This window comes from Chenopodium album, chromosome 13, assembly GCF_948465745.1.
Source record: "Chenopodium album chromosome 13, dcCheAlbu1.1, whole genome shotgun sequence".
Classification (NCBI taxonomy): domain Eukaryota; kingdom Viridiplantae; phylum Streptophyta; class Magnoliopsida; order Caryophyllales; family Amaranthaceae; genus Chenopodium; species Chenopodium album.
Window position 1 is genome coordinate 50,812,464 of NC_137846.1, and position 13,371 is coordinate 50,825,834.

The 13,371-nt window shown below is 36.7% G+C and overlaps 2 protein-coding genes and 1 non-coding gene across 4 annotated transcripts; 2 read left to right on the plus strand and 1 right to left on the minus strand.

The window, feature by feature from the left end:
- Positions 1-5,427: 5,427 nt before the first annotated feature.
- LOC145575674 (uncharacterized) lies at positions 5,428-6,575 on the minus strand. The gene is made up of 3 exons (XM_081633496.1): positions 6,095-6,575; positions 5,748-5,974; positions 5,428-5,577 (listed from the first exon to the last, which is right to left on the minus strand). The coding sequence occupies exons 1-3, from the start codon at positions 6,573-6,575 to the stop codon at positions 5,428-5,430; spliced, it is 858 nt and encodes a 285-aa protein (XP_081489622.1).
- Positions 6,576-10,060: 3,485 nt separating this feature from the next.
- Positions 10,061-11,883, plus strand: LOC145576835 (21.7 kDa class VI heat shock protein-like). 2 transcript variants are annotated; one of them, XM_081634543.1, is made up of 3 exons: positions 10,062-10,494; positions 10,656-10,834; positions 11,196-11,883. In XM_081634543.1, the coding sequence occupies exons 1-3, from the start codon at positions 10,185-10,187 to the stop codon at positions 11,217-11,219; spliced, it is 513 nt and encodes a 170-aa protein (XP_081490669.1). In that variant the 5' UTR covers positions 10,062-10,184; the 3' UTR covers positions 11,220-11,883. The 2 variants fall into 2 exon arrangements, with proteins under 2 accessions (XP_081490668.1, XP_081490669.1); XM_081634542.1 differs by lacking the exon at positions 11,196-11,883 and having other exon boundaries at positions 10,061-10,494; positions 10,656-11,029.
- A 1,415-nt stretch (positions 11,884-13,298) lies between these two features.
- TRNAA-AGC (transfer RNA alanine (anticodon AGC)) lies at positions 13,299-13,371 on the plus strand. Its single transcript has one exon. It is a non-coding gene; the product is annotated as a tRNA-Ala (tRNA).

A 13,371-nucleotide genomic window follows, 5' to 3' on the forward strand; every position in this document is an offset into this window, starting at 1 on the left:
TAGTAAAGTTTTATCAGGGATGGGATTAGGAAAATTAAAAAGGGAAAGTTTAGGGAGAAGGGTTTTAGAGAAGGGGTATAAATATCCCACATATGAGGCAAATCAAACTTTGCTCAGAGTGGAAAAAAACCCAAGGTAAACTTCTCTCTCCTTTTCCTTATTTTTCTTTTTTCTCTTTTTCCTTTCTCCCCTTCCTCTTCTTTTTTTTTCGGCCACCCCCACCACCACTGCCAGCCACCGGCAGCAGCACCAGCTGCCGGCAGCAGGCGGCCACCGGCGCCGGCAGCCGGCGTGGTGGCTGCCATCTTCTTCTTCACTCTCTTTTTTTCGAAAAAAAAAATATTAATTTTGTTTTAAAAAAATCAATTTAATCCTAGATCTAAATATTAATTATGGGTTTTGTGATTTGATTTTGATGTTTGATTAAAAGTATTATATTAATTAATTTTCAGATTATGTTTTTAATTAAAAAGCCCCAATTTTTGAAACCCTAGGTTCTTGATTTATAAATTATTGAAGGATTATGATATATAATGGCGAAACCTTTGATTAAAGTGTTTTAAGACCAAATTACAGCAAGATTTAATTAAAATAAAGTGCTGGAATTTTTGGTAAAGCATTAGAAATCAAGTTTTTTTTAAGGAATTTTAATTACCCATTAATTGAGATTTATTTATAATGTTTTAAATATAATTTCAGCTTATTTTAAATAAATTATGAGGGGTTTTATAATAGTATATATTGCTGGAAATTTGTGTAGAGTGGGTTTTAATATTCTTTTATGATTTTAAATTGTAGGAGACTTTGAAGTGAGTGATTTCTATTAATTGTGGCGATATTAAGATCGTATTCAAGGTACGTTCGCGTACTTAGCATAATTGTGTTGATGTAATAGCATGCTAAATGTGTTTGATTGATTACAAGTAGTATCATGCTAGGTTTGGATTGGAAATTATGATTTGGATGTTATTGGTGATTGGATTATGAAGCATGATTTATTTGTGATGGGTTATTGAATGGAAAGTAATAGCTTGGAATATTATTTATGAACCACATATTTATTTATGGCACGATAGAGAGCATGTTTGATTAAACTAAATGTTTAATTTGGGTTGGAATATTGAAAAGGAATTTTATTATGGTTCCTATAATTTTTATTGATGCTTTAAGCATGAGGAAGGAGCTATATAAGTGTCTATGTACACGAGGAATAAATTGTATGTTGGTGCCTTAGTGCACTTAAGGTGTTTTTAACACCGAGGGATAGGATTTGTGGCGCTTTATGCGTTTAAGGTGTCATTGGCACCGAGGTAGAATTAAAAAGGGTTCAACATTAAATATTACGTGGTCACTAATTATTCAAGAATTAAATTGATATATTTGATTGTTTGAATAATTATTGTTTATTGAATGATATGGTTTGAGAGTCATCACCAAGTTTAATAATCGGTAAATAACGTAAAGTGAAAGAGATTACGCACCAAAACTCTTGGAACGTATATACCTTGAGTATGAACATATGGGGGGAGTTATGGGGTTTTATATTTAACCATAACTTCTAATGGAGTATAGGACGCTGTATATTCCTTTTATTATTATTATTATGCGTACGAATTCCGCCACCTATGTGTGGTTTTTGGTGCTGGCACGGTTAGCTCCCGTGTCAGTAACCTCAATTTATTGGGGGAGGCTAGGGGGAAACCCGTTCGATGCGTAATCAATGCTAAATAAATTATTTAGTGTCTAGTGAGAATTTTTATTGAATGTGGTATGCTTGAAAAACAGGTGCAACAAGGTAAGTAGTGTGTTGATAGGAAATTGTATGTTAGTGTGTTAATTACGCTTATGTACTCAGCTTTGCTGATTGTGTGTTTTGTGTGTTTGTTGGCCTTGTCTTTATCTTGGCCCTATGATGACTCATTTATAATGGAGAGTAGTGGAAATAGGTAGAGATAAGCTTTTCAGGTGTTGAAGCATATTCATGAATGGGCATGAGTGAAGAGCGTATCATGCTAGTTTCCATAAGTTTATGATGTGCTTATCGCTTTAATTATTTATGATAATGTTATTATGCGTGACTAACGAAAAGGTTTGAATTTGGTTTGGTTTTAATAAGGGCCTAAAATGGTTCCAAGTTGTAGGTTGATTTTATTTTACTTCGTTTGACTTTGATTTGACTTTACTTTCGTTGATTTACTTTTTAAGTTGACTTGTTTTGAAAGGGTTTGAAATTAGTCTTCCGCTGTGTGTCTTTGATAGTTGCCTTAGCCGTTTTCACGGTGGCGGTAATGTCTTAGATATTCCTAATTAAAGTTTTAAACATGTATTTTAAAAGAAAGGAATTTTTAGGGTGTTACAATAATACAATTTTGTGCTTAGTTTCCTAAGCCTACGCAAACGCATACTGCTAGCTATCAAAGATAAGTTATGGAAATAATATCCTAATAAATCTAGATATTCCCAAATCAAATAATATTTCCTAAATATATCTTAATACCCCCCCTCAAGTTGGTGTATGAGGTTCGAAAATGCCCAACTTGGAAAGAAGATAGTTAAACTGAGCCTTTCCAAGAGCTTTTGTGAATATATCCGCCAATTGAGCCGAAGTAGACACATGTGACGGTGAAATCAAGCCGTCATTAATTGCATCACGTACAAAGTGACAATCAACCTACCTCTATGTGTTCGTACGCTCATGAAACACAGGGTTCCGTGCAATATGCAACGCTGACTGACTATCACAGAACAATTTAATTGCTTTAGGATGTTGAACACCCAAACTCAACAACAAACCCTTTAGCCACTTTAATTCACAAGTGACTGCTGCCATGGACCTATATTCTGCCTCTGAACAAGATGTAAGACTGTAAGTTGCTTTTTAGTGTTCCAAGAAATCGGAGATTTGCCTAGGAACACTAGCCATCCTGTCAACGAGCATCAAGTGAGGGGACACGCCGCCCAATTCGAGTCACACCATCCCTAAAGTGTGAGCTCACTATCTGAACGCAACAATATGCCTTGTCCCAGAGTTCCTTTTAGATAACGAACAACCCTCAAAGCAGCTTCCCAATGTTCAATGCGAGGCTCCTGCATGAACTGTGATAGAATGTGAACTGAGTAAGCTAGGTCCGGTCGAGTAACCGCAAGGTATATAAGCCGTCCCACAAGACAACGATATGCTTCGGGATTTGTCAACAATTCGCCACTAGCATGTGCAAGCCTATGATTTTGTTCCATGGGAAACCCATTAGGCTTTGCTCTCAATAGACCTATTTCAGAGATAATATCCAGAGCATACTTTCGCTGGCACAAAAATAATCCAGACGAACTACGAGCCACCTCAATGCCCAAAAACTATTTTAGAGGGCCAAGATCTTTCATTTTAAAATGATCACTAAGATATGCCTTGAAGGCCTTAAGTGCAGCGGAATCATTCCCAGAAATAATAAGATCATCCACATAAACTAAGACATTTATTTGAGTTTTGCCATTAGTATATGTGAATAAAGAATAATCAGAGTAAGCTTGTAGAAAACCATACCCTTTCAAGGCCAACACCAATTTCGCAAACCAACACCTGAGCTTGTTTCAAGCCATATAGTGACTTGCACAACCTACACACCAAAGAAGGATCCGAGCTTTTGAACCCCGGGGGCAACTTCATATAGACCTCTTCATTTAGGTCACCATGGAGAAAAGCATTGTGAACGTCCATTTGATGGATTTCCCAATTTTTGCAGGCTGATATTGCGAGGAAAGCACGAACGGTAGTCATTTTTGCAACCGGAGCAAAAGTTTCGGCATAGTCAATTCCAGCTTCTTGATGATTACCGAACACTACTAATCTTGATTTTAGACGCTCAATATCACCATTGGACAAATATTTGGTCTTATAGACCCATTGATTACCAAGAGCACGTTTCTCGGGAGGAAGATGTTCCAAAGTCCATGTACCGTTGTCCTCTAGAGCACGGAATTTTTCCTTCATAGATTTACTCCATCCGTCATATTTCATTACTTCTTTGAATGACTTTGGGTCTTTACCCTTGATAATAGCTGCAAGAAATTTTTGATAATTGACAGAAAAATTGTCACAATTTATGTAGTGTGCTAAAGAATAAGGAGTACCTGAGGAGAGATCGGAAGAGGAAGAGAGTGGACTAAAAGCAAAAACTGTATGTGTCACAAAATCACGGTGCAAAACATTGGGAAATTTTTGTCGAAAGCCTCGACCCAATTGTTCATCATTATTTTCTGATGTATTTAATGGATCCGTGACTGTAGCATGAGTGGGATGAAGAGACGACCCAGCTGGCGCTGGAAATCCAGCGGTCTGAGCAGAAGACGAGCTAAGCCGAAGGCTGGTAGGCCCAACAGGCAACGGCGACCCAGTGAGCTCAGTAGAAGAATGAATGGGTTGCTGCAATATGGGCCCAGTGGACGCTGGTGAGGCCGGTTCAGCTTCTAGGCCTGCGTCTGGACTTGCTTCGTCATGGGGTTGGACTTGTTGGCTACCCATTGTGTCACTAAAAGCAGGCTCTTCCTCAATTGATAATTCAGCAAAATCCTCATGAATAATAGGTGCATCGAACTCATCTATGGGAATGTTGACATCCTCAGAGGATCCAAACAGAAAAATATCCTTAACAAATTTTACATATCTTGAAACAAAAAATTCCTTTGTATTCAAATCAAACAACCTCCACCCCTTTTTACCAAACGCATATCCCATGAATGCACACTTACGACTGCGACTAGCAAACTTTTCCCCTTGGTTTTCTGATTATGTGCAATACATAGACACCCAAAAGTTCGAATAGCATCAAATGCAGGAGGTTTATCAAAGAGGATTTCAAACGGGGTTTTATTTTGTAAAAGGGGAGTTGGGGTACGATTAATTAAATGAGCTGTAGTGAGGACACATTCCCCCCAAAAATAGATAGGTAATTTTGCTTGAAACCGCAAAGCCCGACTAACATTCAAGATATGCTTATGTTTCCTCTTTACTCGTCCATTTTGTTAAGGAGTTCCCACACAAGAAGTTTGAAACAAGATTTCGGTAGCTCTAAACAAGTCAAGCAAACAATTAAACTCGGTTCCATTATCACTTTGAACCACTTTTATTTTTTGAGAGAATCGTCTTTCAACCATCGCAACAAACGTCATAAACATTTGAAAAACTTCTAACTTATCAACCAACAAATAAACCCAAACAGCTCTTGAAAAATCATCAACAATTGTTAAAAAATAACGAGCCCCACACGACGAAACATGTCGATATGGACCCCACAAATCACAATGAATTTTCTCAAATATTCGAGATGCTTTATTATTACTTAAAGGAAATTTGTCTCTCGGATTTTTAGCATGCATACATACTTCACAACCCGTATCTAAATGTTCTTTGCTACCATTAACATGAGGAATTCACTTAACTACTTTTTCAGAAGGATGTTCGAGTCGACGATGCCACAACTCCAATTTTGATGTAGCTTCAACATTTGACACTTTCGGTTTGCTAAAATAGTATAGTCCATCTCTCCTAGTTCCCGTTCCAATCAACTCCTTTGCTTGGTCCTGTATAGCACAAACATGAAAATCAAATTGGACAATAGTTTGTAAATCATCATTAAGTTGAGAAACCGAAAGTAAATTGCAACTCAAATTCGGAACATAAAGTACTCCAGTGAGAGTAATCTTATCCGATAAAGAAACGGATCCCACCAAAGTAGCAGTTACTTTTTCACCATTTGGTAACCCAACGGGACATTCGATATTTTTCGCATCAACAAGCAAAGAATTATCCAAGATGAAACATCAAACTTACCGGTGGTGACATGATGAGTCGCGCTGGTATCAATAATCCAAGATGAAACATCAAACTTACCGGTCAATCTATTTTCCGGAATTTGAGCATTACCAACAACTCCTGCAATAGCCTTCCACTGTTTGAGAGTAAATAGTTTCCCCAAAGCTGAAACAGTAGAAGATTTAGCTGTGGAAGACGCATTACCACTGGTGGCTGCATTAGCACGAGGCTGTCCACGACCCTACCCCTGCCTTCTGTTATCCGGCCTTCCCACAAGCTCATAACAGTGGGTTTCGGGATGACCTTTCTTCTTGCAATAGCCACACACAATATCTGCCCAGCAATTTGAAGTTTCATGACCAGGCTTGCGGCACTTAGTACATAAAGGCTTATCATAGCCCCTGCCTCGACCCCAAGCAGCAGCTGCCACATCATTCCTTGCAAGCATAGAGAATCCAATCGACTCAGGTGGTGTGGACTCGACTTCCTGTTTTGATGATCGAACGTGCTCCTCTTGAGTTACCAATTGGTACGCTCTGTCAAGGCTTAGAAGCAGATCTTGAGAAAGAATCTGTGTGCGCAAGGAAGAGTAAAATTCAGGAAATAATCCCATTAAAAAATCATGCAACCTTGCTTGTGCTCGTCTCTCTTCATTCAATTTCCCGGCTATACACGAGGTACAACAGGAACAAGAAATTAAAGGCTCGTGTCTATCCAATTCCTGCCACAAAGTATGCAATTTTCCATAGTACACAGAAACCGGCATTGACTTAGTTTGCTCACACTTTGCAATCGAAGCACACACTTGTTAATTGCGAGGTCCGTTTGTTTGAGAAAAACGTTGTTTAAGATGATCCAAAAGGATTTTGCTTCTCTAAATTTTGTCAGGGTATATTTTAATTTAGGGTCAATTGTATTCATAATCCATGAAACATACAAGCATTGCATTTATCGCCGTCCAATCGAACTTCGTGCATGGAGGTGACAGTGTAAGGATCGTACCATCTAAAAACTCAAATTTCCTTCGAGCTTCTAACGCCGTTTGAATGTCGGCAGCCCAAGAATCATAATTATCTATCGTTAAACGGTTAGGAGTGATGAAATCCCCCGACCGATCTTGAGAATCGAGGTAATATGGAGAATTTGGTTCGATTTTTGGAGGTGGTGGTGGTGGTTAATCATCACCGCCAGCCATGATTTATGAAGGTGTTTTAATGTATTTGCTCTGATACCATGTGAAATTGTAAACTCTAACTTGCCTTCATTAATTTCAAGAGGTGAATATTTATAATACAATCTTGTGCTTAGTTTTCTAAGCCTACGCAAACACATATTGCTAGCTACCAAAGATAAGTTATGGAAATAATATCCTAATAAATCTAGATATTCCCAAATCAAATAATATTTCTTAAATATATCTTAATAACATGGTTTAAACCGGGTCTAGATCATCTCTAGAAAAACAAAGATCAAAATAAACTAATTAAATTAGATGTGCCATATAGGCAATATAGCCTAAGATGAAATAAAGTTCAATGTAATTAATGTGAAACATTTATATTTATACCGTATATCTTTAAAATTTGTAACCTTTATAATGAAATGGAGAGAATAATAATTGTAATAAACGCAAGAGAATCTATACCACAAGATTCACTATCATCTTAACTCATGAGAAGTAACTTGAAACACACAAAGTTTCATATGTGGCTAGTCGCACCGTACGGCCAGTCACAATATAATTTTTTTTTAAATTCTTCATCTCTATCTCCTCATTCTCTCTCCTCTTTTAATTTCTTCTTATCCATTTAGCCACCCATATCACCCCCTTCACCAAGTTATCTCCTCTTTCACTCTCCCCCTTTCTTCAAAAAAGGGCAGCATACTTGCAAAACAAACCACCTGCAATTACAAAGGAAGAATGCATGTCCTCCACCAACCCGTCGCCGTACTCCGTGAGCTCCTCTTACTCCGTCGTCGGAAAACAATTTAAAGGTTTTTAAGGCATAATTCGGCCATAAAACCTCTAGATCTAGAATTTTCATGGTCAAATTTGGCATTTTTAGCCATATTTGAAATGAAATTTGAAGCCATTGTTAATTTTAAAGGTATTTATTCGATTTAAAATTATTATTTTTTAACGATTTAGTTGTGAGTTCGGTTGGATCTATGTTTGTTTGTGGGTTTGGTTTATGGTGGTGGTGGTGGCATGGCGTATTGGGGGTGGGGCTAGTGGCGTTTTGGGGGTGGTGGTAGGTCAAGGGTTACTAGGTCGGAGGTTACTTAAGGGGTTACTAGATGGGTAGGTCGGGGGTTACTTAAGTGGTTACTAGATAGGTTACTTAAGTTGGGTTACTTAAGTGGGATTACTTGAAGGGGTTACTAGGGGCTACTTGGGAGGTTAGTGGAGGGGTTACTTAAGTGGGGTTACTTGGTCCGGTCAGGGGTTACTAAGTCGGAGGGGTTACGTAAAGGGTTACTACAGGGGTTATTAGATGGGTTACTTGAGGGGTTACTTGGTTCGATCAGGGTTTACTAGATCCGGTCAGGGGTTAATTGGTCTGGTCAGAGGTTACTAGGTCTGGTCAGGGATTACTTGGTTGGAGGGGTTACTTGGTTAGAGGGGTTAATTTGTCATTTGCTAATTTGGCACCCTACCGCATAATGCGATCAGCCGCACCAGAAACGCACTGCTTGAAACAAAAGAAAAATTACCATTTAATGACTTGGTTAAGTATACCTGTAGGTAAAACCCCCACTGAAACATGTAGCAAGAGATCGAGTTTCTCCTTGAAACCTGACCCAACTCCAATCCAAATTAGTCAGTACAAGGCGAGGTACTATTTAAAAAAATAAAATAAAACATAGGTACGTGCCGAGGAATCCAACAGGGACATGCATCTTGCAATCAATCCAAGTGTAAAAGTACAGCTACGTAGAAGAGGAGCACAATAAACAAATCTTCCAAAAGAATTTCCACTAAAATAAGTCATACTATATGCTAAAAAGTATTCTATGATGAATACTACCTATTTAGCCATGATCTCACTAATATTTTGGTGGTGCACTAACCACTTTAGAAAGTGACTGCAATAATAACGTTCTTTTTAGGCCATGAAGACAAAGCATCTATTAGATTGATCCAAACCCTCCTTTTTTAAAAGCACTCTTAAGATGCTATAAATCAAGAGATAATACCATATCATGCTTCAATTTCTTTATTACATGATTTTCAATCGAGAAAAGTAACTGAAGATGCGAGAAGATGCCTCATCACTAACACCAAAAAAAAAGTCTATGAAAAATATTCTGTTCTCACAATGTATGTTTGCTATACATGCTTACATTCATGATGATCACATATAGCATAAGACTGCACTTTACCATAATATTATAAAAATAATAAAAAGCTCGTAATTGTGTGCATAACAACATTGATCAAAGCATGGATTAATACTTAAGTTATCTTACACTCGGATACACCTAGAGCCAGGTTCACTCGTAATAACCAAGGGTGTCTGTTTGCTCATTGCATCAAATTTTTTTAGTGCACTAAGTGATTGAGTCATATAGGCATATAGCATTATCATTAACATTGTATGTATTTTCCTTGATGAATCTTTTTCAAAGAAACCTCATGCATTATTTCAAAATAGTAAGTACAACCACTAACACATTTACCGGCTAAAAAAGACTTAGATTACTAGATTAACCATGAAATTTACAATATCTGCCAAGATCCAAGAATATGGTACCTTCATTGGATCCATTTAAATTCTCTACTTACTTTCAACAACAAACTGCTTTCTATAAGCAAGTGATGGTTAACGCGTGCTTTATCTCCTTGAGAAATGTTTATATATAGATGGACTTAAGCAGTCTGTCTTAATTTTATGACTATAACATTAACAATTTTGACAGGTGAGACTAGAGAATCTAAGCAGAAAGAACAAAAGAGGTCCAAATTCTAGCTTTTTTTTTCCCTTTGAAACAGAACAATTACAAGAGGTGGAGACAGCAACATGTGAAATGTTGTGCACCCTTTGAGTGTTCAAATATGGAAATGTGTGCACGTTAATCAAACCTTTAAAAGCACGGCGAAAACAAAGGGAATTCCGATTATTTCCTAGTTTTATCAGAGAGCCAGTAATACAAGTTGTGACATGCTAATGAGAGGAAATTGATGGAGAAAGAAGTATTCTGTTATCTTTAATTTAAATTCCTGAAAAGATTCTAAAGGAATTTGTTCTGTTTTTACTTTACTAAAAGATTTTCCTTCAAGACTATAAGAAGAATAAAACTAAAACTACACTCTAAAACAAAGTTAGTACCAAAATTCAATACTCAAACTCAGGTTCTTACACAACTTCCTGTGATGATGGCTGGCTGCAGACAGATCGACGTTCACCTTGAAGATCGAACACCACATAAATGGATCGTTCCCCTTACAGAAGAGGTTTTCCAAGCTTTCTTATCGAAAGGAAACCAAGCAATCCGTAAAGTATTTGGTGATGGATCATTCTTTAGTCCTATGTTGTTTGGCAAGTTTTTCGATCCTTCTGACGCTTTTCCTCTGTGGGAGTTTGAGGTTGATGTCTTGCTCTCTATTCTAAGAGCTTCTGGAAATAATCAGGTTGATTGGACTCAGAATGATAAAGAGTATGTACTGAAAGCAGAATTGCCTGGTGAGTTCTTTTTTGTTTTTCTGAATTTCTGAACATTTTTTCCTTGATTGATTAAGCTGCTAACATGTTAGATAAGATCTGCTAATCTTACACATACAAAAACTCGATTGTATAGTCGCTTATGTTTTAACTATATGAGCACAAATGGTATGCTTATGCAGGAGTAGGAGAAGATTCTGTACAGGTGTGTGTGGAGAAGGGAAAGATACTTGAAGTTAGTGGACAATGGAAGCAATCATCTGATCCTAAGGCAAGGGACTGGAAAAGTAGTCATTGGTGGGAACATGGGTTTGTTCGAAGGATTGAGTTGCCAGAGAACGCGGATTGGAAGAAGACAGAGGTAACTGTTAAAAATGACATAATATTAGAGATAAAAATACCTATGAAATCATCAACTAGTCCTACTCGTCGAGGTGATGATTCAGACTGAGAATTGTTCAGTATTTCTGTAAGTGGATGAAACACACAACACATCAAGAAAAATTGAGCATAATAAGACATTTTTTTTATGGAGCCAAGAACCTTTTAGTTAAAATTATGTGTATCGATGCAATACTCACAGTAAACAGGGCCGGGGAACAGGAAACATCAGTAGGAACTCACAGAATGACAGGATGCAGAGCTGACATTCATGAAACATTAAAAAGGACTAATTGGAAACTGAATGTTATGGGTTATTTCTTTGTTTTTTGTTTTTTCAGGGTAATGCAGAGAAGTTTAAATGAAGAGTGTAGATTACAAAGGGGAAATTTTGGTTCTGACTTAATCAACTTGCTTCTCAACACACCGGTGTTAGAAGTAACTAACTACAGGAAACAGAAATTTCTGAAGACAATTCCATTCATTAAGATTATATTGAACTGATTAAAACTAGATTCAAATTGCTCGAGCAACATTGCACTGCGAATCTGCGAGTGTACTGTTTCTCAGCAAAACCAATTATCCTGCAGTATCCAACTGCTGAAACTCTGAAAGTGTAACAATTTCTGCAGAAGCTCCCAAAAGAGCACAAGTACTTGGTTAGTTGGTTAGATGGCCTAGATCAATTCAATGTAATAACAGTGTAAACCCAAACTCGTTTCGAGGTTTATACTAGCAGCAGAACTGCTGTTAGAAGTTTCTGTAAACATCAGGAAAAACAAACTTATGTTAAGCATACAGAGTTCTGGATTTCAGCAGACATGTATCTGTCATCAGTCTGATCACATCAGTAGCAAACAACACATTTGCTACTGATTCTGTTTTTGAACAAGGAAGAAAGACGAAAGGGAAGAAGTCATAGATATTCCATTAATATGAATACAGATCTAACCAGGAGATGTAAGCAATAAGCTCAAGGTATGCCAAATTCTGGAATGTAGGCGGCCGAAAAAAGAAACACATATATACATGACTTGTTCAAACAGATGAAATTTCTTTGTTTCCAGGCCTTTCATCAGAAATCTCCTATATAATAAGTGGACTTACATTCTAAAGTTTGCTGTTGAATTTTTGTTCTTGTTACCTCTATTACAATGAACGATGTTTCATTGGCAAGAAACACATAACAAACATGGAATCAACAATGAAAAGGTTCTTAAAGAATTAAGCTCAAAGATATAGATCAATAATATTCCATAAAAACCAATTTTGTAACATAATTGGAATTCAAATATTGTCTTGATGAATTAAAGACAAGAAAGCAAGACTAACACCAACGCAAACACCTTTTCTTCCCTAAGTGCTCTTCTATATGTGCAATATGATGTAGACAAGTTTCGAACCCACGCCTAAGGTGTAAATTCTTATAGACTTTTACACTTTAGTCTTGTTTGCCAGTTGGGTAATGGTTGTTAGCTGCGTCTCTTAGCTAGTTTGACTAATGATAAATTAGGGTGAAAGGGATAATAGAATGGCTTCATCGATATCTCATATCTCTAACAACTAACTATTTGTGTTGCCTTTTTAAATGTTGGCTCTTAATGAACATGTTCCATAAAGTTAAATTTTTGGTGACAATTGTTTCATACAAAATGACCTTAAGGGTATAGAAAGGTAATTAACTTAATGACAACCCAATAACAACAATAAAAAAAAACCTAGTATTCAAAATCAAAAGCGAAAAAAAAGTCATTTATCAAACATACCCTTTAATAACTAGCTAATCAGTAAATACATCACTAATTTCTTCTTCCTACATTAAAATTACTTGTATCAGTCCATTATGATAAGATTTTTGGGACTTTGGGTATAATGAGGCGTTATTTACTAGACAGGTTTGGCACTTTGGGTATGGCCAAGTGGGGATTGTTTGGCACTTTGGGTCAGTGCAAGTGCAAATGTGCAATGGCACTCACTCCACTTAACTTCCATTTTGCCCACCACGTAGCATGACTAGTATCATAGACTCGTCCATAGTATGGAGGGAGACCTTAATCTCACCAATATTATGGAGAAAATTGTTTATTTATAGAATGATTTGTAGCTAGTGTCATATGCTCCCTCTTTAAAATGTTACATATTTCATCGAGTCATAAAAAGGTGAGCATCTTTTTCCTAGAGTTACCAAGTTTATATTTATTTTTTATTGATCATAAAACAGAGAGGGGAAAAAAAAATCAAATACTTTTTTTAAAAAATACAGTAATAGTATTCGAACAAAAATGTATTACCATTATCTATAAAAAAAAAAAAAAAAAAAAAAAAAAAAAAAAAAAAAAAAAAAAAAAAAATTGTATTTACCATATAATTACTGGGTTTAAAAAAAAAAAAAAAAAAAAGATTTTACAAAATAAATACCGTTAAAAAAGATAAACTCATCAACAGGGGATGTAGCTCAGATGGTAGAGCGCTCGCTTAGCATGCGAGAGGTACGGGGATCGATACCCCGCATCTCCA